At 42.1% G+C, this 24,977-nt stretch overlaps 1 protein-coding gene across 3 annotated transcripts in view; it reads right to left on the reverse strand.

Annotated features, from left to right (window-relative positions):
- Positions 1-53: 53 nt before the first annotated feature.
- COL4A6 (collagen, type IV, alpha 6) overlaps positions 54-24,977 on the reverse strand; it is a 131,905-nt gene continuing 106,981 nt past the window's right edge. For 2 of the 3 annotated variants that reach the window (XM_014955017.1, XM_014955014.1), the window contains 25 exons: positions 24,626-24,805; positions 23,903-24,086; positions 18,867-18,938; positions 18,341-18,448; positions 16,984-17,205; positions 16,578-16,739; positions 15,621-15,629; positions 14,442-14,612; positions 13,621-13,764; positions 13,217-13,342; positions 12,745-12,926; positions 12,408-12,471; positions 11,814-11,888; positions 11,300-11,407; positions 10,430-10,537; positions 9,930-10,001; positions 8,666-8,791; positions 8,192-8,308; positions 7,199-7,360; positions 6,948-7,046; positions 6,536-6,682; positions 4,719-4,835; positions 3,810-4,001; positions 3,254-3,540; positions 54-2,596 (listed from right to left, as the gene is read on the reverse strand). In XM_014955017.1, the coding sequence (XP_014810503.1) occupies positions 2,336-2,596; positions 3,254-3,540; positions 3,810-4,001; positions 4,719-4,835; positions 6,536-6,682; positions 6,948-7,046; positions 7,199-7,360; positions 8,192-8,308; positions 8,666-8,791; positions 9,930-10,001; positions 10,430-10,537; positions 11,300-11,407; positions 11,814-11,888; positions 12,408-12,471; positions 12,745-12,926; positions 13,217-13,342; positions 13,621-13,764; positions 14,442-14,612; positions 15,621-15,629; positions 16,578-16,739; positions 16,984-17,205; positions 18,341-18,448; positions 18,867-18,938; positions 23,903-24,086; positions 24,626-24,805 (3,495 nt within the window). In that variant the 3' untranslated portion in view covers positions 54-2,335. The remainder of the gene's footprint in view (positions 2,597-3,253; positions 3,541-3,809; positions 4,002-4,718; positions 4,836-6,535; positions 6,683-6,947; positions 7,047-7,198; positions 7,361-8,191; positions 8,309-8,665; positions 8,792-9,929; positions 10,002-10,429; positions 10,538-11,299; positions 11,408-11,813; positions 11,889-12,407; positions 12,472-12,744; positions 12,927-13,216; positions 13,343-13,620; positions 13,765-14,441; positions 14,613-15,620; positions 15,630-16,577; positions 16,740-16,983; positions 17,206-18,340; positions 18,449-18,866; positions 18,939-23,902; positions 24,087-24,625; positions 24,806-24,977) is intronic. The other variant, XM_014955015.1, reaches the window with a different exon arrangement.

Raw genomic sequence — 24,977 nt, forward strand, 5'->3', positions numbered from 1 at the left:
GTTCTAAGGCAGAGTATCTCTCTAGCAGCCATAAGAAAAACAGATCAGAATAATTAAAGGCAAAGATCTTTTAATCCATTATAAAGTTCCTCTTTACTATCAGGCAGTCCCCACGATGGTCATTTTGTCATGATAGTGTAATGGACGTGAATCGCACAGTTTCATCTTCACCAATAAATGACAACGTAAGAGAAATACCAAACGCTGTCTCCTCTCACTTGCACTTCTTGATCAGGGCCAGTGTGATTTCCAATAAAACAGCTAATCAGTTCATATTTCATCTTGTTTGCCTTCAGTAACACCTTTAGTAACCACAGTGTGGAAACTACACACTTAGAAAAAATACCACTTTCTTCCCCTCTCCATGGACTAGCTGCATGTTTTTTTTTAAAAACAACACATTACTTTTTAATTAATACGTGAACTTATTGTTCATGTATTGAAAAAAAGCATCTAAGTTAAAAAATAAAAGTAAATAATTTATAAAAGAGTAGTCAGTGGAGTACAGCATACTTATTCCCCATGTAGCTCTTAGCTGTTACGCAAACGCTCTTCAGGGAGGAGGTGTTGGCCCCACAGCCCTCTGGAAGAAGGACTTGTGGTGGGGGTAAACGGATCATGAAACTGGGGCTGGTGACTGGAAGAAGCAGACGGGATGTTCTGCACAAAAGGATTGCTCCTTATGAGTGTTGAAAGGTCTTAAAGGTATTTGCAAAATACATCCAGAGCAGTTGCTGATCTTTCACAGTTAGGAATGAGTTAAATGAAAGACTAAATTGTTCTTCACAAATTCCCTGCTCACCTCCAGTGTAGTCCAACTCTAGAACATGCAGAGCTCTCTGACCCCGACCTCAGATGATAGTATTGCATTATGTACGTAAATAAGCATTAAAGACAAAAATATCTGCTTAAAATAAAGCATATTCTTAAATACTTTGCTGGATAGAGCTAGAGCCCTGGAACCTGGTAAAGAAACAATACTTTAAAATAATTTTTCCATCTTGCATTAATAATAATTTTCTAAACAATTTTGTCTTAAAGATTTTTAAACCAAGGTGATAGTGTATTTGCAAGGCATTTCATTCAAATGTCCTGGAATGTCAATGTTTTAAGGGTTTCATATGCTTCACTCTAGATAGGTTGGTAATAAATTTAGCTCAACTAAATGAATTCATTATATATATATTAGCATATGTTTTTCATGGCTGTCCCTCAAAATATACAAGGATAATACAATTAGTGGCACTTCTCTTTAATTATGCACTGAAGGAAAGTGTTACTAGTTAACAGTGCATACACTAGAAATACAATGTTTTTTAAACTAACAGAAAGCAAGGCCAGAGGAAGAAGTATAGCATTGTGCCTGCAGAAGCAACAAATGTCCATCCCATAACTGCTCACCTCCGTGTGTGCACAAGCTTCACGCCGTCCAGTAAAGCCTCTCCTGTTCAAACACCCAGCCTGGATATCTACAAACGAGTGTGCCAAGGCTACCGCAGAAAGGGCACTTACACTCATAGTAATGAAACGTTTCTGGTGGCTGCACATCATTTGACTGCAAGAAGATAAGCACAGACCTTGAAATAAACATTTTTCCTAGAATATATTTCGGTAGAAAGCTGTGACAAATGCTAGAGATGTTTTGGATTCACCCTCATATCAATATTTGCATTTTTCACTACGGTAGCTCTTTAAAGTCAACCATGGATGAGAGTCTGGATTAGAATTGATTACCTGTCACTGGAGGAAAGAACATCCCATCTGTTTAATAAGCAAAGCAAAACAAATTAATCTTTGAGTCTTCCTAAAGAAGTCAGTTATCAACCATTACTACTTTGTGTTCCTAAGTCACCTACAATACACAGATAAATTTTAGCTAGCTCTGTATTTCATTTCCCTTACATTAGACCAAAAACTGTTTGCAAAAACACTAATAAAGCATAACTGTTGAAAAGTCCTTTTTGTTGGTGGCTGGCACGTGCCTTGGACAGAGGAGTGGTCTGAAACGTGAGAGATCAGGAGATCTGACTACTCTTTGGTCTGAATAAGGAACTCACAGAGACTGAGGTAGCCATAAATGAGGGGAAAAATCCCCCACTGAAGTAAAAGCATAGCACCATGTTCCATAAAATATCAGAGGTTTCAGAGCACTGGTCTTTTCCTCCTCTGCGTGCAGTCAAACTCCTGGCCTTGGCACTTGATTTTTGTAGAATTCTGGCTGTCTTGATTCACCCATCAACCACACACAAAACAGGTTCATGAATTTATCCTTCTGCGCAGTGGTGACGTCTGCTCGTAGGTAGCAGAGACGGTGAGCGTCGCTGCGGTGCTGTTCCTACAAGTTCTTCATGCACACTTGGCAACGGCTGACCCTTGTTCGAAGCTGTCCCGCTTTGAGAGTTTCTGAGGGAGGGGCGCTGACAAACTGCTGGGACTGTTCGACGGTTGTCAGCCAGAAGCTGTACTTGTTTGCAAAGTAATGGCACGTTCCCCTGGCGCCGTTGCACTCAATGAACGGAGTGGCACGGAAATCCTCCAGGCAAGAACCGGGTGAGACAAGGGACTGACCTCCCCCTTCCGCACCAGCCGCGGTGTGCTGAAATGAAGACGCCGATATAAATGAATTCAGAGGAACAGAATGGAAGGTAAACAAGGGAATCCTCCAGTTCCATTGTTAAAAGGAGTTAAAACGGGAAACAAAAATTAAAGCTTGGCTATGTCTGTCTGTCTTCTGAGCCAGGGCTAGAGGTGAAGAAGCAAAGGAACGTACTCAGGCTGATACAATGGAGGCCTGGTGCAATGGAAAACCAGCTTTTCAATTGTAAGCTGGGAAAACTTGGAAACAATAATGCTGAACTTCATACTTTTCTAACAATCTTACACTAATGAGCTTCTAGGAGAGCGCAATGGAAAATGTTCTACTTTTTTCCACTGAGAGAGAGGATTAAGACAATGCTGTCTTAATTAGCGTTTCCACATTTAAAGGTCTGAAGAACAAAGAACGTCTGTGGCAATGCAGAACCACTGCCCCAATGTTACTGCTGAGCCTGAGCAGTGCAGGTGAGGTGGCCAACTGAACGGGAACAAACTGGGAGAGCCCACAGCAGGCCAGCTGTTGAAGAACAAACGCACTGGGGCAAGAAGCTACAGGGCTCTAGTTTCCTGTAAGCAACTCTCAGAATACAGTCTCAGTCAGCTAATCAAAGAGGGCATCTAGAAACGTTTAAAGCTGCATTAGCAATAGCATCCTTACCATAAGGAAGGAGTATCCTATCCACAGGCTGCGCCAGCCCAGGGGACACTGTGGGATGGTGATGTCCTGGCTGTGCACGGCCACCGCTTGGGAAGGCGCTTCACAGACTGAGCATCGGCTGATGTACGGTGGGATCTGGACACTGTCCACTGGCATCATGGGGATGGGAGCAGTGGTGGAGAGCCAGTAGGACTTGTCATTTCGGCTGGCGTAGTAGCACACTTCATTGATGTTGCAGTAAATAAAAGGCATGGTGCTGAAGCGAGGCAAACAGGAGCCAGCAAAACCTGGAAAAATCGGAAAAGTGGTCATATCAAGCATCTGCCAAATGCTCCAACTCATACACACCAGACACGAGTGGCAGAGGATGGCACAAGTGACACTGCTCCCAGTACAGACTCTGGCCAAGCAGATTTCCACCACCTCTACTACAACTGCCTTCGCTACCAATGAAGGTTGCTCATTTGAAATGGGATTTGAAATGTTGTTTGTGCCTGAGAGAATTCTGTCAACTTGGCCTACGTTGTTTGTGCCTGAGAGAATTCTGTCAACTCACCAAGATCCTGGTTGTGTGACTTTTCCTGCCCCTCCACGTACAGTAAGCTGTAGCCATCCCAGAGCTTGGTCATCCCTATGGGACAAGGTGGGATTTGGTCTGACTGACTGTGCTTCACTAAAGTGTATCCAACGCCCACGCTCCGACCAGGCATTCCCGGCAAACCAAGGGAGCCCGGCTTTCCAGCAACACCTAGAAGACAGAAGAGGAGTCACTATTACCAACACACAGTGTGGACAGCAGCTGGCTCTACACTCAATTTTGGCATTGCTGTCATTGTGTTTATCTCAGTCTCCTAGAATGAGCAGCCCAAGCGTTGCTGGCTGTTACATGAATAACTAGACTTATCAGTTCCAAAAGCAGCATTTCACAGCAGCACCCACCCATTCCCTACTTCATTTAATTTTCTTTCTCTCAAGTCTGGTGCCAATGTGTTAGCACATAACTCACAGCACAATAATTCTGAGGCAACCAGAACCTAATAAATTCATTTTTCCTATAGTGCTCTTCATGACAATATTCCTTTGACACAGAATGGCTAAATCTGTGGCAGAATCCAAAACTTGTCTCTCTCACAGTCCCCTTCCTCTACTATCCAGCCATCACAGCTGTATTCTCTGGGAATACTATTTTGTTCTTTTAGATCTTCAAGATGGCTTCCACAACCACAAAACATTAAAACCAAGAGATGCTCATAAACACCAGCAGTGATAGACACCAATGACATGTGACGTAATCTTCCTCACTGAAGAATCTACTTCATTCTAGATACAAGACACAAGATCATGTACATCCTCTGGTCTTCCCGAGGTAACTGGGTGTTGGGGAGGGTCTCTGCAGACCCTGTAGGTAAACAGAATTCTACTGATTGCTTCTTTTTGATCTGTGCTCCCCAAATTATAAAATTACCTTCAAATCCTTGTGGTCCTGGGACACCTGAAGGTCCTGGATCCCCAGCTATGCCAGGTGATCCAGGTAAACCATCACGCCCTTTCAAACCAGATCTTCCTGGCAGACCCTTTGTACCTGAAATGAAATAAAATTATTACTGTCATTATTCCCTCATACTAGTGCCTTCACTCCTGCAATCATATTCCAGAAGAGAAATATGCTGTCAGCCACCGTGCTGAGAGCTCACTCTCCAACAGCTGTGGTTACAGACAACTAACTCCATACAGGGCTTCCACATGACCTGATTGCCTGTTAGAGGATGAAGAGCTGCAGATGAACATTAGACAAGGTTGAAAAGGCAGCGCTGAGATTTGGGATAAGCTACTGATTTTAGTCTGAAGCCACATCAGACTTAAGACTTGGGTTTTGATTTGATGGTTGTGAAAGTCTGTGAAGTCTTTTCATCTCTGTCTCACAAGATTTCTGCCTCTGTGAAAGCAAGAATCCTCTGGTATAATGGTCCAGCTGTTGTAAGCCGTAGAAAGTTGACCTACCTTGCTGAAATTTTGCTTAAGACTTGAAGGCACTTTTTTTGGCCTGATTTCATCCTTTTTTAAAATCAGAAGCCTTGATGTTCAACCTAAATAGTATGTAAAATTAGAGCCATTGACTTGAACTAAATTCACCTTGCCCCTCTTTCCCCCAATATTCCATGATGAGCATCTGACTGAAAAACCTTTAAAAAGTCTCAGGGCAGTGAAGGGTGCTCAAAATATAAAGGCTTAGAATTTAGTGGGATGTAAGACAAGGTGCCTCCCCATGGACCTTTAGAATCCATTCAGGACTGTCCTGGCCCCAAACCAGAAAGGTCTGGCATGGATTGGATAAACCAATAACAAAATAAGTGCTCAGGATGTTACAAGTTAAATATAACAAAATAGTATAAAGAGACAGAAGGTGTTATGCAATTGCATAGAGCCAGACACCCAGCATGTGATCAGTAATGTGGAAGGTTAATATTAGTATAAAGAAACGTGTGACTAAGAAACAGATGGCTGTACATTTGCACAACTTTTGTAAAGACTAAGCATTAAACATAGTATAAATAGGGGTAATTTCCCAATGAACTTCTTTCTGCTGCTCTGCAGCATCTGTTGCCTGATTGCCTGACCACTGTTAATAAAGGCTCTCTCAGCTTTTACTCCCTGCGTGTTTATTCACTTTAGGAACTGGCAACAGGAAGCCAGGAACTAACACAGCTCCATTCACTGTGATGGAATTCAGGATAGCACCTAGGGGGAAGGACTGGAGATAAGTGATGTTCCTGCTCTAGGAGTTTTCATTAATAAAAGAGAATACTAGCATTTAAAAATTGCCTAAATGACAGTGCTGAGAAAGGAATCATGGGGACTTGCTGGGCCTAGGGGAGCCAACTGGTACAAAACTTGTCAAAATTGTTTTGCCAAACAATACGGACCACAGCGGTGCAGGCGGAAGTTCCCCGCACTTCTCCACTTACAGCATTTCACTGACAGCTCAAATAATTCTCAGTGGTGAAACACTTCCATGACCACTCCAACTGCTAGTACCAAAGCTGCTATCATTCAGCTACATCACAGGCTGCTGCACCTAATTCTGGAAAACTAATTAAAAAACACTTCAAAAATGCCTGAACAGAATTTGCCAAATACATCCTAGTAATAATAAAACAAGATACTTGTATGGATTTTGCTGGAATTATTGTCTTTATCAGAAAAACCTGTAAACCTCCCTAATGTATTTGAGAAAGTAGTGGTGTTGTTCCAGCATTTCAGTGATCTGAGTGTACTTTTTACCTGGTTTTCCAGCTGGGCCCTGGAATCCAGGATCTCCATCAAAGCCAGGGACCCCATCAATTCCTGGCAGACCAGGTAAGCCTGCAGGGGCTGTGACTTCTTCTGGCTGTGGGGTTATACCTGGAGCCCCTTGTCGGCCAGGGAGACCTGCATGTGGTGCAAATCACAGTGTTAGTACCCCACAGAAAATTCACAGTTTTGATAACACTGACACAAAGTTAAATTAAGAGTGCCTTAGTACATCAGCACTGGGTATCTTTGTAAAAAGAGGTACGTCAAGCTCTTTCTAGCTTATTTCAATCTCTAAGAAACTAAGAGTCCCCCAAATAAGCCCGTTAAGAGAGCTCTGAAATTTTCCCCAGCACAAACCACGTGCAATAAAGTACAGCTTTTCAAATCCTCCAGCACTCACCTCGACGGCCCATTTCACCTTTCAGCCCAGGGTAACCAGGATCCCCAGGAGGCCCATCTTTACCCGGCATCCCCATAAGGCCAGGCTCACCTCTTATACCTGCAAAGACACACAGCTAAAGATCTCAGGGGCTAATCACAGGATCCCGATCCTGCCGTTTCAAAGTCACACTAATCACACAATGGCCATTCATACTGTCAGGGTGATGACAGCTGCCAAACCAAACCCAGGCCCTTTCAAGGCAAAATTACCTTTGAATCCAGATGCTCCAGGGAGTCCAATTGGACCAGTGGGTCCCACATCACCCTTAGTGCCTTGTAAGCCAAGAACACCAGGGAAACCTGGATTGCCTGTGTCACCTTGGTCAGAAGCTGGGCCAGGAGGCCCTCGTGGTCCTGGAGGACCTGGAAGACCTAGAGACAACAAGGGTAATTAGCGCAATCTGCTCCTGGGGCAAAAGAAATGCTGGGGCTCTTCCCAGAGCATCTTTCTAGAGGACAGTCACTGTTTGTGTGTCTATAGTTCCAGAGGCGTCCTCCTCCTGAAGGAAAAGAACCAGACCCCACCCACCTGTATCTATTAAGGTGTCATGAACTTTTCAATACTTCAATCACAGTAATTTAGCTTCAAATTCTGGACCTGAGCATAGCTCCTGCCCCACCTGGTAGCTAGCCCTGTGACTCAAGACATTCTCTAGGAGAATGAGAGCAGTGGCTTCAAATCCTTGGCCACAGAAAGGCCTGGAGCCTCAGCCTCACCGACAATGCTGTGAGGTATTGAATAGGTACCAATGCCATCATGACAAATCTTTCAAACTATCCTTGCTGTCAACCCTACGGCTTCTTATGCACCTCTAAGTAGCAATGAAACTTTGCTGCCTCCCAGCTCACACAGGATACTTCTGAAATTCACACAGAGCCTATGATGACAGCTGTGGAAACCACAGTCCAAAATGGAGCTGGTGTCCAAATTTAGACACACTACACTGGACTTACCTACAGTACCACAATAGGTGAAATGAATATGGACTAGAGAGCTTTAATAATAGGCTACATCAAATCAGGATTCAGTAGCAGGAATTGAAAACAGATCTTCTCATTCTCGATGCCTGATCTGAGCCCCAGGTTACTGAAGTGATGACACTCATCCAAGCCATTTCCCCTCAGACCTCTTCAAAGGAAGCACATAAAGAAACAGAAATCCCCTTAACGAATCCACTCTCCTTAAGAGGCCTCTGTTCCTACCTGAACTCCCGTCAGTTCCTGGATGGCCAGCATCCCCAGGTCTCCCACGTATATCAGAAGGAAGAGAAACTCCAGGTTTTCCTGGCAAACCAGGTAATCCCACAGGACCAGGGGGACCTAGAATAAGAAATAAAAAGTGAGAGAGTGCACCTAATGCTCTTCAGTGATCCTCACAGACACAGACAGAAGCAGGGACTGAGTAGCATTTATATTGAAGAGAACAAAGAGACATCTCACTACATGAGGGGAAATATTACTATATTCTGCTATTCAGGAGAGGTATAGACCCTGTGAGAACTATGTAACCAACTGTTTCTCAAATATTTAGCCACATCACAGGTTTAACATTCACCTGTCAAAGTACTAACCACCTCTGTGGCTTTAGTAGTTCTCTGTGGTAATTCTGCTGGCCATGCAGCCCATTAACATGAGCTGCAATACATCCTGCTGGGCTTCCAGAACATCAGTATTTACCCATGTCTCCTGATGAGCCTTTTGGTCCAGGGAATCCTAGAGCTCCTCTGCCCAAGCCTGGAGAACCTTCTTCACCCTTTGGACCTGGGAGACCTGCAGGGCCTTTCAGTCCAGCTTCACTCAGACCTAATTAAACATGGTTAACAAAGATAAGATTTCACTCTATCCCTTCATCCAGGTCATTGACGAATATATTGAAGAGGACTGGACCCAGCACTGACCCCTGGGGAACACCACGTGTTACAGTGTTGACGTATGGATGTGAAAATCACACTCCTGTGACAGGATTTGCCTGCCAGCCTGTATGCTGTCTCTCAAGAGGATGCAATTCAAGCTTCTGGTCTTTAAATAATCTAGTGGGCTTCATGCTCCAACATGCAGAGATCAGTTTCCACAGACTATTGCAGAAGAGACACTAAGGCACCAGTGGTGCAGGGCAGAGGCTCCCAGGAAGAGCCACAGGGAGATGTTTAGCGTGTCACTCTTGGAAGTATAAATACTAAGCAGCTCTCTCAGATAGGAAAACTGGAGGATCTATACGCTGTAAATCATTACCTTCCAGTAGACAATGTTTTTAACGAAGAAAACAAAGGTATCATCTGAGTTGTATACATATAGGCTGTCCATTTTCATGCATAAAATGTATGCCACAAATTTTAAGTGCTGCTTTACAAGAGGAGACTAACTAAACAAGTCTCTCTGCAAGGGTTTTTCTCCACCTATTGACATTTAGCAAAACACTGTTTGCAAAACAGAACCACATTCTATTTCATATGGTTAATAATATGAAGAAATCCAGAAGCTTCCCAAAAGCAGAATCCAGAATCTCATCAAAGAAATCAGCTTCTGATTTTGCTGATGGCTTTCTTGAGCTCCATATAGCAGAGGGCTATGGAAAGCAGTAAGGAAACACGCCATCGCTAAGCCCAACTCAAAGCAAGCATTTGATGCTGCCTGGCTAAACTCAAACACCCGTTAGAAATGGAAGAGTTTTAAGATTTCCTTCCATAAACTTTCCAGCAGTGACACAGTCCTTCAGGAATTCAAGGATAACCATCGCCTTCTCTCCACAGGCCACATCCTACTCTTACTGGCATTAAAGAAGAACTTTTTCATACACATTCAGTATCCTGAGGTATTTCTTCAGGTTATAATTAAATCCAGAGCTGGGTGAAATAGGGGAATTTTGTGGGGAACACTGCCTTTATGATGGGCCAGTATATGTATTTCCCCAGCTATAGCTTCTACTACACATTTCCTTTACCTGGTGTTCCAGGAGATCCTTTTGTGCCTGGCAAGCCATTCAGACCGTTCAAACCTGGAAATCCATGAAACCCTGAAGAGACATTGGAAACACATAAGTGAGCAAATAAGCAAATAATCTGGTTAGGTGGAAACGCACGAGATGTTCTGTTGGGACTAGAACACATATGAGGAACCTGACACACAGGGGAACGCAGTATGTGAAGTCTTCCTTCACACAGGCCCCCTTCATGGAAACTTTTCCCACTGTCCTCACCAGTTTTACCCTCAGTGAACACCCCATCAGTGATCCAAATCAAGTGACAGCCTCTCCCTTTCCAACCACTTCTCTGCTCATTTCTAGCAGCTGGTGCCTGCACTAACATTGCCAAGAAATGAGCTGATTTCCCACGCACAGCTGGCTCACACATAAGAGTGCTGCCTGCCTGCTGCAACATACTTGGCCAAAACATTGGTTTTCTGACCCAATTTCTCCCCCCAATGTGCAGGCTCCAGATATACCCTTAGGTCCTGCTGTTCCACGAGCTCCAGGGAATCCGACAGATCCTGGCTGCCCTGGAGGTCCTGGTGGTCCAGGGATTCCTCTCAGCCCAGCATTTCCAGGGATTCCTGAAAACAAGCAGAAAAATGTTCCTGTACTAAACATCCAGGATGGAACAGCTCACAGCTCCATCTTACAGCTTCTGTTTCCGCACTTAACTCATAAGTGGGTGAATAAACTACTATTTAAATAAAGCAAAACCAGACACAAATCTCTCCTCACTACCACTACTAGTGTAGCACTTATCAAGCTATTTATTTATTTGACACCTTTATTTTTTTTTAAATCATAGCATTGATGTTCTTCATCATCCACGAAGTGACACACTGAAGCAGTTGACATACTGAATGACTAACGAAATTGTTTTTCAAATAAAATATTCCAATAATGACTTTCACTGGTCTTCCATCTTTAATCTTGAGAATCTCCCAGCTAGCTACACCACTACCCAAAGACACTTGGAGCCATCTTTCTGGGTAGGTTTGGCTCTAGAGAGGGAACGGACAGAAGTGTTGCAATGGCAGATTTTGGAGCAGCCTTGCCCATAAGCAGCTGCAAAGAAGTTGCTACTGCTTGTATCTAACTGAGGTCCTCCCATTTTGTTAAAGCAATTTCTTTAGGTTTCTATTGTGCAGGATGCTCCACATGATTTACCCACAGGATTGGTCATGAGAGGACAAGGTGACACCTTACACCAGTGTCAAAGAAAATTCCCATCTTCTTGTCAACCTTCTTGTTTAAGCCTCAGCTGAGACAGGCCAACCAGGGCCAAGGAAACAGGAAGGTGAGGTTCCACAGTCACACCACAAACACCAGAACTAATGCAGTACCCGCTGGTCCTTCTTGGCCAAGATCTCCTGGGCCGCCTTTGAGTCCACTGACCCCAGTATTTCCTGGGTAGCCTGGTTCACCCTTGATTCCTTCTCTCCCTCTCTCTCCTGAAAGGATAAAAACAGACAGCAGGCTAGAGCACAAGTCAGACTGGAGGAAGGCATGAAGAAAATGATAAACACGTTATGTTGAGGCTGCAGCACTTGGGTCTGCTTAGCCATGGTCTGGGTCCTGGACTGGACTCCCTGGATGCCAAATATCAGTGCAATTTCATAAGTTCCTCCTCAAGAAGTGAAGTGGGACACAGCATTAGAATTGGTATGTTCTCAGCCATGTTCATTATCACCCAGATTTGTGCGCCACCTGGATTCCAGACTCCTCACATCTCACTTCCAGGAGAGGACTAAAGTATTTACATGTATAGATCACAAAAATACCCAAATTGGGCAATGCTATCTTGTGTAATCTCTGGAATTTTGCATTCTTGAAGTAAGCAATCAAGGGCTACATTACCTGGGAACCCTGGGTCCCCTCGCTCTCCTTTTGCTCCAGCAATGCCAGGAATGCCAACAGACTCTCCCTGGTCACCTGGAAAAGAAAGAAAAGGTATGGAGGCGATTCCCTAATTGATTGTGGGAAGCAGTTTTCAGGGCTGCTCAATAGCCTTGTTCATGAAAACAAGCCTTGTCTATACTTTGAATTCATGGAGCAAAAAAAGACAATAGTAAGTTATGTACCCGAGTTTGAAAATGCTTATCAACAGCAATGGATGCAAATTCCCCCATGCAAATGCATGATAAGACAAACATTTATGGGTAATTCCACAACATCCTGCCCTTTATACTTTTGACACAAGGAAATGAGAGAGAAGGGTGGCTCTCATACTGTCCAAAATGCTTCACACAGTGCTGCAGCCAAACTTTCAAAGGCCCATAAAGTATTTAGGCATTTGGCTTGGGACTGGTCTCATCTGAATGAAGCCCCTTTACAAAGGACACGTACTGGAAAGCACTGGAAACTTCTAGAACACTACTTGTTCATTTTAGTCATGTATATTAGCGCTGTGTGTACTGAAAGACTATGCACACTATACAGAAGATTTCCTACCCTTTGGACCAGGGATGCCAATAGGTCCTGGGAATCCAAGTGTTCCTGTGATACCATCTGAACCCTGAAAAAAAAAAAAAAACAAACAAAATAAGCCTTTTCTTTTTATTCTTGCTGTTCCAAGTTTGGGTCATGTGGGATAGCAGACTGCAAAGATGTAGGAAGAAAGACTATGCAAAGTGTCATTCAACAGTATGAGCCAAACAAAAACAATCTGGAAGTTTTATAAGGAAAAATCCTGCCAGCTTGTGCTGCTTTACTGTAGAAGTACCAATTAGAACACAGGATTTTCCTAAGAGCATTTAGAGAAGATGAAGATACTTAAGAAGGTATTTACCCTCTCTCCTGGCATTCCTGGAAATCCTATGATACCATGTGTACCCTTCTGCCCTGGCAGCCCAGGCTGTCCAGGTAGACCAGGGAAGCCTGGATCACCATGAAGACCTTTCTCTTTGCTTGCTGTCCCAACTGGACCAGGGAGACCAGGCTGTCCACGGCTTCCTGGGACTCCTTTATCACCTGGGTTATACAAAAGACTGTAATTTCATTTCATAATACAGACATTCAGCCCATTGGGCAAACTGATCTGTTACCCAAAGCTCCCCTTAAAGAGGAGGAAGGGGTGGCGTTAGCTCTACAGAACAGAGCTTCAAAATTCCCATGTGCAAATCTTGCTATAGAATGTGGATGGTAGAACAGAAAATAGTAATGCTGCAGGTGCTGCCAAGAGGACAGACCATACTCCACCGGGAATAAGCACAGTTACTGAACAACTGATACTGGCAACTAACTACAATGTTGTGAAATACCTCTAGGTCCAGGGAATCCTCCAAGTCCAGCTAATCCAGGATCTCCTTTGTCTCCTTTGAACTGCAGTGCCTGTTCTGGAGGCCCAAGAACAGGAAGACCAGGTGGACCTACATCACCTCTGTCACCTGAAGAAATAAGAAGATGGGAAATCTTGCAAAATAATCTAACAAAGAAAGGGTATAACACTAGAAGCAGGCAGACAAAACCAGAACTTCCACATCTCCTGATGCAAATTCATCAGTAAGCACTCAGCATCTTTAGCAACCAGGCCAAAGTATTTCATGATGAAGAAAAGAACACAGTATTTAGAAGAAAACATTAAATACACAGACATCTCAGAAGGATCTCCTAAGTCCCTCTGCTGCACAGCCAGCAAAAGCCATTCTGTTGAACTGTTTCTCACCTTTTTGACCCTGGAGTCCCACAACTCCAGGGATCCCTTTTCCTCCAGCCGTACCAGGAGTTCCTTTAAACCCATTCACCCCAGGGACACCAGGCAGGCCTGGCATGCCAGGGAAACCAAGCAGGCCAGGAGACCCTTTCTCGCCTGTTGAGAAGTAGAGAAGGAAAATTATTCTCTTCTGGTACACTGTATACCTAGCTGGCACATAGAGACAGCACGTGTCTGGCCAATCACCCAACTCTGGATAGTAAAACCTCATGGTGCAATCACAGCACAGCCACTTCTCTCATGGGTCACTTCCACTCATGCTACTTTCAACCAGGACTTTTCAGTTCAACTTTGAGAGCCTGGTCCTGGCTCCACTGGAGAGCAAAACTCAACCAATTTCCAAGAGAGCAACATGCAGTTACATGGCTCTATTGCTCTCTGCCTAAAATAACACAGAATTCTCCAAGTAACCAACTATCGTATTGGTTCTTGATGACCATACAGATTGTAAATTTTTATTTCCCACTTCGTTCTCTCCCTTCTATACATTTTATATGCTGTTCCTCATTTCTTCAATTTTATTGTCTTTCTATCTTGATTTACATGATTCTTTGTCCATAAGGGCCCAGGTCCTTTAAGATGGATCTCCTTATGACCACGATTTGATAATCAAGTCCATCATTTGTAATTCATAACTCAGCGGCCAAACAAATACATTCCAATGCTAGTTGAGAATTCATTCTCTCCTGAAAAGTTGGGCCTAAAGTCAGTATTAGCAAGGTTCTTTTTGTGAGCACAGTAATCTCAGACTATTTCCCAAGCGGAACACATACCTTTTGGCCCAGAGAAACCTGGATGTCCTTCTTGACCAAAAGGCCCAGGTGGCCCTAAGAATCCTCTTTCCCCAGGAGATCCTGGAGCACCGTCAGGACCTGGGAAGCCTTTCATACCAGCAGGGCCTTGTGGACCTACATCCCCAGTCATGCCTTTGACACCAGGAAGTCCTGAATCAATGCAAGAAAGAACTCAATAGATTATGTCACACAAACACAAGGACAATTTGTGGACAGCTTCCCAAACTCTTTAAACACAGTATTGTTTTTAACATGACAAATGGACCTTATGGCACATGCAGCCTACTAGAAGGCATAAAGCTTAGAATTGCAAAAGCATTAGTCATCTAATAACAAAATACCTATGAAGAGGGTTACTGCCTACATCACTACACAACTGGCAAGAGTGAAACCCCTTATGATGTATCCATTTTTCTCTCCTTTAGCAGACACTAAACTAGTGCACCAGTCTTACCTTTATCATCAAGGCAGCCAAACCAGAATGAGGAGCATCATTAATGCCAACTTCTGCTACCTACCCCATCCTCTGGCTGGACCAGAGATCAATTGGAGAGGCTTGTTTTTATAAGTTTCTTTTCCACCTTGGTAGTTTAAGTGTCACTTCTCAAGAGCAAATTGCTCACTAAGGGAACACGTGTCTGATTGTGCTGTCACAAAACCAACATCATATGCACTGTTTTGCCTCTGAAGGTTTTCAGAATGTTTCTAGCTGAAGCTTTGTAATGGTTTACAATTTTCAACAAAGGCTCAAACCATTGAAAACAGAATGCTCAGATCCAAAGAGAGGAAGAGAAGGAAAAATCAAGTAGTTTCTGAAAAATGGCATTTGCAGCAGTAGCACGCAATATATGAGCTTTGTTATGCTCAGAGCTTAAATTTTTTAAGCTACAAACCAGTATTTTTTAAAGCAGAAGATGAAATGGCTGCTTTATGTAAGAAGACAAAGAAAACACACAGACTTAATATCTGTACATGTTAAGGGTTTCCTTATAGGCTTGAGGCTTTGTTACTGTCTGAGCATTCTCACTGCAATGGTTCTTTGCCTTCTGGTTTGATTAGCAATAATAAGGGGTATCACCTATAGTCAATGCAATTCTTGTAGCATTAAAAGCTAGGTTGTTAGTCCATGAGCTTTTATGCTACACTGCATTTTCTCACCTTGACAGCCTATGTGAAGAACGCATAACCAAACAGTGTGACATCAGAAAAGGAGAGTTGGTGATAAATGGAATAGAAACATGGTGAATGAAAAAACAGACAAAATACGTAAACAGAAAGAACAAGGGTACAAAAGAAATTAATGATTCAGAGAGACTACAGCTGCAAAAATCTTAATCATTTGGAGCTTATCATCATAGCAATGGGAGGATTTTAAAAACAGTTGAAGGAAAGTCGTATATGGGATACTGTCCAAAAATGTAAAACAGAGAGGTAAAAGCAATGCTAACATCAAAATGAAAAAAAAGCTTTTAAACTTTACGATTTTCATCTCAAATCACATTACTGCTTTTATTCATTTGTTGTCACTGTGCTCCAGCACTGTCATTCTCCATGACAGAACAGAAGAGTTATGACTCAGATCATTATCTAACTAATTCCCAGGTCTCTCTCTGCTTGCTTCTTGAGTCTCACATGTTCTGTTACCATGAAGCATTTTAATCACTGCCATACACAAATTGTCATTTTTTTCCCTTAAAGTGAAGGGAAATAAATTTCTCTTCTGCCCCAGTGAAGAGAAAGCCAGAGAAGACAGAAGTGCTTGTTCTGAGAAAGCCAACAATTTTTCAAACTATCAAGGTATTTCAAGCAACCTCACACATTATAAATTAATCATCATGAAAATGCGAAATGAAGACTAGTCAATGATACAGTCAGCATGTAAGAGCAGAGACCTTAAAAACATCAAGACATTTAAGATGTTTTCTCCTATCTTTCTGCTGTACTTCTTACAGCCTTTCTAGGCAGGAGTCATCCAGGCAAAAGGCTCATGTTCTGCAGTCTGTTACCCCTAACCAGAGGTGGGAAGCTCACTCCTAGCAAATGCCAAATCTCTCCAATGCTTCAGCACTGCAACTCCAGTTTAGCTACCAGTCTTCATCTGAAGACATTACGTACCTGGTGCTCCTGCAAGGCCAGCTGACCCCAAAGGTCCTGGTTTTCCCTTAATGCCAAAAGGGCCTCCAGGACCAGGAGGTCCCCGCAGTCCAGGAACACCCGAATATCCTGGATTACCCTGTTCGCCTTTAATACCTAGGAGGCCTGGTCTTCCATCTAACCCTGGGAACAGAGAGGTGGGAGGTTACAGAACAAATAAAACAAAATTCAACCCTTTTAATTAAAACATGAGTTTTAATAGATGCCTTTGAGTTGTGTTAGATTTGAAAAGAAAAACAGCAAATCACCACCTGTGAGCAACTCAGTGGACTGCTAACACAGTATCTTAAAGAGACTGGAAAGAAGAAAGATTTTTTGAAAGAGAAACAGTTTGATATTCCCAGATATAAGCAATGTCAGTGCTTACCTTTTGGTCCTGGAAATCCAAGATCACCTGTAAGCCCTTTATCACCTGGGAGTCCAGGTCGGCCACGCTCTCCCGGAGCTCCACTCTCAGCACCAAATACATCTCCAGGAGCTCCTTTCGTTCCAGCTAAGCCTGAAGTACCCATTTTCCCAGGCAAACCATCTGTTCCATCCAGTCCTGGAAGTCCTTGTGACCCTTGCTCTCCTCGAGGCCCAGGGAAGCCTTAAAGAGAAAAACAGTAAATGTCACTCAGCAAAAATACAGAATATCTACTTCCAATAGCATCTCTAATAAAATCAACATTTTAAACATTTGCATGCAAGAAAAGGTTGTTTGGAAAGTTACAGAACATTTCAGCACTGAATTATAAAAAATAATTGGTGACATAAAGTGATGAAACTGTTTGAAACAGTTAAAATATCCTTTCATATTATTTTTTTTTATTTAAGAAAATAATTCTTTAGGAGTATCTGGGAGCTGCAGCTAGTTGCAGCTTTACAAGCTTGGTTTCACTAGATGGCAGATTAGTCAAAAAGGATAAAAAGGAGGAAGATGGCCATTTCAGGCTACGGACAGGCAGTATCTCACTACCACTATCAACCATAAAAGCTGCAAAGATGTTATATTAATCACACCTTTCTTACTCCATCCTCTATGTCAGATAACTTCTGGCACTGTGGGGCAGAAGACACTGGCAGCCTTGGTATGAGGAAGACTGGAAAGTACTCTCCCTGTACCAAGCAGACACTAAACTGCACTGCTATGTGCATGTGTCCCACTGCCCAGGGGTCATGTCCCAAAATTAGTGACTGCATAAAGATGACACCCCCCTTCATGTAGTGAAAGGATAAGAGATTTCTTCAGCTATATCCAGAGAAACCTGATACATGGCATCCTAGCTTTAGGAATCGTCCCTCACCACCTCTGCTTCTTGTTCTTTATTTATACAACCATCAGAAATTTCCACAGCAAAAAAGAGTCCAGACACTGTGTACAGTGTGCCTTTACCAGAGTACCACATGGCTTAAAACAAGTTTTACATTAAACTTGTAGCTAACCTAAACTGTAACAAAGCACATGACAACAGCCTCTGGAGAAAGAAGTTGTGCTGGTTGTCCTCTTTTCTCCCAGCAGCGATATAATATTATAGGCAGGTAACAAGTATCTGAAACATTTATTTTGTTTTCTTCCAAGCTGCAATCATTTTCTTGCAGAGATTGCTTTTGGAAGGAGCACAATGGAGCTCTCAATGAAGCATTATGGGTGTACCAGGCAGAAAAGGTCAGACAATTATTTTGATAAAATATTGTACACATTTATCAGACAATAAAGAGAAATCCAATAACTTCCCTCTTACCAGGTTCCCCTTGCAAGCCTAGTAGTCCTGGAGACCCTGGCTGTCCTTTTGACCCATGTAATCCAGGTTGGCCTGGAATGCCAGGAAAGCCTTTGCTGCCTTTGGGACCTAAGCATAAAAATATATTAGTAAATAATTTTAATGAATGAATAGCAGAAGACAAAAACACAGCACAAGAAAACAGTATCAGATATTTTCTGCAAAGCCAGTGCTGAAAATACTCACTGGATACACAATTTAAGCTAACTAAACTCTCAAAGCTATGGCTGTTTCATCAGCTACATATACACAGAAGGAGAGGGTTTGTTTTCAGAGACTACTCGAAAGGGGAAAAATGGTGCAGTCATCACGATCCTTCTTGAGATTTAAACCTAGTCTCTTTGGGAAAAAAAGAACATGGCTCTGTCAGTTAACTCTCTGGAATAATTATCACTCAGAGGAGACTAATTAGCAGGTATTATCTTCCTTGAGGAATAAGTGCTTCCTGGTAGTCAGCCAGTGCATTACAATCAGCTTGTCTCCCTACCTGGCAATCCTGGAAAGCCGTGAGTCCCTGGGGGCCCGTATGCTCCAGGAACTATGCAGGGCAAGGTGACACCTGAAACACAGAAACACTGAGGTCGCACACAGCCCCCTTCCGAGGGACGGTCACAACAGGAGCATTTAGTACCCAGGTGTCTTTTACAGGACATATCGCACATTAAACACTGCTGACACCTCAAATATGTGATGACAAAAGTCATTCAGAGCCTGGCGATTGTCCAGTCTCATCCCTACTACTGACGTACTGCATGACCAGTAAAAGGTAGCAATACTGCTGGGGACTACTTGTAGCATGATGTCCATGGCTTTTGCTCAGCAACTGCTCCTCCCTACTGCAGGGGCACTGAAAAACCCACTCAGGGAGCTTAAGGGCCAGGCTGAGACCTTTCAAAGCCAGTGGGAACTCACAAGTGCTCCTAACTTACAAAAACTAAGGATGTTTCTAAGCTCTATATAAACAGTATGTGACAGTGTGAAATTCTAAAATAAATGTGTGCATACGAGATAAAATACTTATGTAGGGAATATTGACAAGGTGTTTAAAAAATCCTGTCACCCAAGAGTTTATGCCAGAGAGCTGCATGCACCGAGGGTGGAATAGCAAGGATTTTTTTATTTCAGCTTTACTCTTCAACTGCTTCTTCCACAGTCTGTCAGACTAAAAAATAACCACATGGCTTAAAAGTTTATTAGCAGCAAACAAGACTCAGCAATTGCAAAGCTCTTCGACTGACTGCCACCTCTCAAAAAAACCACCTCTGTTTATACTAGCAATCCCTCTTCAGCAGAATGAAATTTATGTGCCATCATCAGAGTTGCTAGCACATCAGATTTACCTGAAAGATCTCTTCCAGCATTCCTCCTTGTAGGTCACTGACAATCTACAGTCACATTCACACAGTCACAGAAATTATTACCATGAAAACGAATTCAAGACTTTCCAATTCCAGAAATGCTTCTGGTTATTTTAAGAGGATCTGCACTAGAACTATAGAATTAGCTCCTATGCTCTAACCTTAAGAACTATAGAATTAGCTCCTATGCTCTAACAGCTGCCTTAGCCTTGAACCATCATAGATATAATTTCTAAAAATGAAAATCTAAAGGACTCTAAAAGCTATTTAGTCAGAGAGATTACATACAAAAGATAACTACTATAGCACACGTGGGGAAAAGAGGTTTTTTAATTACTCGGAGCACTTTTATTATGCACAGAGAAAGAGCTGCCTAACTGCACTGCTGCACTGTTGCCCAGTATCTGCTAATTCAAATCTGGCATCAACTACAAGGCTGATTAAGGATGAGATAATCAGGTATCACGGATACACTGTCTCTCATTTCCTTACAACTCTCTTTGCAGGATCCTTCTATTCAAGCTCTATTCCCAGATTGACAAGCCAAATTTATTCATCAGCCATTCAAGAGCACTCCAAATTTTGACTGCTTTCAGTCCTGAGGAGGTAATATAGTCTAATCAGGTAACACTCAAAGTATTTCTTCCAGCAAGGAACGTGATACTTTTTTTCATAAAATATTAAAATTTTCAGATGACTAACAAATTTTACTAACAGAAGACCCCGAGTCAAACTTTTTCCTGGATAAATCCATTCAAATCAGTGGACTTCTGTATTAATAATAAATATGGCTCTCCGCTTCTGACATTGACAGTGGGAATAGGGGTCTCAAAAAGAGACCTATGTGTTACCCATAAAGTAACGCAGTATGTCTTTTCTAGTGCAAAAGCTGGAAAGATCCCTATGATTATTTTTTTTTGTTGAAACAGTGCTAAGAACTGGTTTGATGACATTCTTCTTGGGTTCGTTCCAACAGCTTCCAACTCGGTTCACAAAGGGCTGTGTAAAAATCTTCTGACTTCGATTTCTCCATCCAACCAGAGATGGAAAGTTCAGCTTTCAGTTTAGGGTCCGGCCCCAAACCCAGTCAGGGTAGGCAGATTTGAATGTCCCTCTCTCATGGTGCCAAATGACAGAGAGTGATTCTGGTTTGACCTCTCATTTCTACCCTATTTTTCATGATTTTGTTATTCTGACTTGTGTGACTGATTCTATTATTAAGACTTGTGAGAAGAAAGAACAATCCTAATCTCAAATTCTGGCTGGTCGGGGGCTACTAACAGGTATCAGCTCTAGTACAAAGAAACAAGCAAGGCTCACGTGGAAAGTGGGATGTAGCAGGAAACAAGAGGGAACACAACCTCCAGGGTGTCTAATCTACTCATATATTGAGATGCTACACCAATTCTGAAGTAAACATCAGAACATTTTCTTCTTTGATGTGAGAGAACCAAAGGTCAGTTCTCAATTCATTACTTTTATCTTGATGTAAGGCCTTCACTGATAGCAAAATTAATTTTAAAATTACTATAGTCATGATACCATATCTACATAGAGTTGCAATAACACTTCCACTCTTACACAAAGCCAAAGAGTGCTCTATTTTCATCTGTGACAGCAATCCATCTTTATAATCAGCACTAGCTTTAAGAACAGAGGTTAAAAACTAAAATACCCATGATCCAATTTATGCTTTGAATGGATATGGGCATCTAATCCCACAACTGCAAGATGTAACACACCTTCCTACCTGCACTTGGGTACACTTTGGCAGGGCATTCTTTCGACAAAGTAAAAGTTAAGTGGTAGGGACACAAAACAAAAATTCCAGTTCTGGTCTTCTGCAATACTACGTCAGCCTGCTGCTGAATGTTTCATAAAATAAAAAGTTGAGGTCTCTTTCTGAGATATTTTGTCCTCAGACACTGTACAATAAGAATGACACTTTTCAAAAAGTAATACTGTTGCATTCATATTACACAGCTTTAATGACTGTCTTATGTGAATTTTCCAAACCCCAATCTGTACAATAGCATATTCTGTATTTTACATTATTATCCAGCAGCAGAATACTTGAACTATGAATATTTCATGTGAGGATAACTGAAACACAAATAGAACTTGTGTGTTTTGCAAAACGATGTAAGCAAGGCTTAGTATAAAAATTATATAAGCAAAACCTAGTGTTTCACAGCTACTTAATACCCTACATTATCAGAGTTCAAACAGTAATATCCCAGTATCAAGGAAATTAAAGTTATGAAAGATCATGTCAGGCATAAAAGCAAAATATGGGCAATCTAACATTTTTGAATAATCTCATAATACCAGGTAAAATCAATCCAGCTTTTTATAAAACACTGAGTTAGACTTTTCCAAAGAAAAACTATTTCACTGCATATGGCATGAACTTGAGCAAAATTCCTCAGTGGTGTCTTTGACGTAGTAACTTCAGTAGGTCACAGTCTCTTTTTAAATGTCTTTCCTCATTTTCATGATAAGGCCTTTCAGTTTGGGCAGTATAAAAAATGATTATTTCTTCCACCCACCCACACTTCTTTAATATTGCTTGAAACTTACTACATCAAAGGGTCTTTTAATATATGCAAATTATTTCCTAGTATGGAGGGAACGATGCATTCACAAGTTTTCTTACACATCTCTATGGAGGTGCAAACTGAACTGGCTAATGACTTATTCACACTTTCCCACATATTTTGACTATAGATACTCTTCTACAAAGGGCCATTCATTGTTAGCAAAGCTTTGATGTAGCATTCATAATAAGCTGGCTTCTGATGTGCTCCACAGAATATCTAGAGTTCACATCATGGTATTTTACTTCCACTTATCTTACAATGCAATTTTAATTTAGTGGATTTTGTAAGAGACAATTTACTAAACAAAGATGTAAGCATTCATAGCTATGAATTAGTAAAGCTTTTAGCATTTAGCATGTGACTTGAATTGGAAAAAAAGCTTATGCAGACTGTTCCAGGGGGACGTTAACGCTAGCTGTCTCCTCACCCCATAACAACAACGCAGCGTGACACTGATGTGAGGTAACATGCCATCCGGTGTGTCTGTGCAACCTTCCCAGTGCTATTCCAGCCTGGCTCTCGCCTCCCTCCGGGTTCAAGCTTCCTCTGCCAACTCCTCATACTGCACGGCTCTTACCGCCAAGGTTTTTGAACTCACCACATCAGGTTACCAGTTCAGAAACCTTTGCAACAATATTATGTCCGCAATTATATTACTGATTCTGCATTATTGATACTGACAGAATTACAAACCTAGAAGCTTAAGCACACATAGAATGGAAAATGCACTGAAAATCAACAGCGGCGAAGAAAAAATATGGTTTATCTTAAATTAAATGGCTGATATGGAATCAAGACATTGAGACAACTTTTTGGAGTCATTTCATTATGAAAAAATTTTCAATGTATGTTTAGACCTAGGACTTTCCATGTAACTCACTTTGAGAATGAATATGAAACATTATCAAACCTACATTACTGACTTTATCACTGTGGTACACTTTAGGTACATACAATGACATAGCAACTGAGCCAAGCTGTAGTACCTCAGGAAGCAAACAGCCCAGAGCTGGTTACACCAGTCAAAATTGAACTCCCCACCCGTCTGTCACGACAATGTCTCATTCACCAGCGCCTGTTCATGCATACAATGTACTACAGTTTCTTCTTTTAAAAAAATCTGGAGGTGTTCTTATTTCAATAACAGTAACGGTTTTGAAAACTGATTCAGAATTTTCAGATACCAATGAGTTACTATTTTTACCTGGATTATGAAGCAAGCTGTGCTTTTTAAAAACCTCACTTTATCAATCTTCCTAACTACATTTGGTGTGAAATAGTTCTCCAGCAATAGTCAGTCTCCATCCAACACTCTTAGTATTTAAGTACTATTTGCATATTTGTTGCTCATTATCTGTGTCCTCCTAAGCATGACAACTTGAGAAAGCTGTGACTGCTGTGTGAGGCCTGGTGAGACCACAAACCAGTTTCAATCAATTTAAAGGGCAATCTTTAATCTAATGCAATCTTCTTGCCTGGCTACTAGCACAACAGAAAGTTGAGTGCATTTGACTTGTAGCAGCCTTGCACCTTTTCAAAATAAGAGCCAAGCCAACAATACCTACCTGGAGGGCCTGGAAGACCTGCTTGTCCTGGAAACCCATCCATTCCTGGGTCACCTGGTGGCCCACGAACTCCACTAGGACCTGGATATCCAACGCCAGGAGAACCAGTTCCTCCACGATGGCCCTTGGAGCCAGGTAATCCTGGCAGTCCTTTTTCACCTGGGAAACCTAGCCCACCATCACCCTGTGCACAGCAAAGACAATTACAGCTGAAAATCAAAGAGATGTAGAAAGAATATACATATCTTAACAAAAACTTAAGAGTTTGGTCGGTTTGGTGCAAAGTTCAGGTACATGGAAACCACTGTAGATTTTCCATCATTATTTCAAAATGCAGGAAAATTCAGTGACTATTAAAAATAACACGTTATGTTGCATTTGCCAAAATGTAAATACTACATATATCCTGAAAGTCATTTACTTTATTTTTAATTAAAAAGATTCTGGTGTGATTTTTCTGCTCCAAGATTTGACTCATAATTATGCCTACAGTGTCTTTTATCTTTTAGGACACAACATAAAACAGCTTTAGGGTCTACCCCACTACTGGAAGTGCCAATTATTCATCCTCACCAAGACAAATTTGTGCTCAAGGACTGAGAGCTTTTTATGTGTTTGGAGACTTACCACAGGGGTAGTCAGGACTGGCAAGCCTGGCCTTTCTATTGTCTCTGCTCCTTATTCCAATTCTGAAGCACTGCTGCTAAATTAATCTGAACTTACTGGAGGGCCTGGTGGGCCTGGTAAGCCTGGAAGTCCGTCTCTGCCAGGGGTTCCTGGGATGCCTGAAGGTCCTCTGGGTGCTGTCGCACCACGGTCCCCAGGAGCACCTCTGCCTGTTGCATAGGATGGATCCCCTTTTTCTCCCTTAAGGCCTGGAAAACCTTGCTGACCAGCTGAAGCCTACAGACCAAAAGATAAAAAAAAAACAGAAATATGAACATGCAGAGAAAAGGCTTGGCTTCTTAAAAATATACCATGAGGACAGGACACAATGACTGGAGCTAGAAAGAATCTCCAAAGGGTTTCCTATTGTATACATTACATTAAAAAAAAAAAAAAGGGGGGGGGGGGG

Source organism: Calidris pugnax, unplaced genomic scaffold (genome assembly GCF_001431845.1).
Source record: "Calidris pugnax isolate Ruff unplaced genomic scaffold, ASM143184v1 scaffold38, whole genome shotgun sequence".
Lineage (NCBI taxonomy): Eukaryota > Metazoa > Chordata > Aves > Charadriiformes > Scolopacidae > Calidris > Calidris pugnax.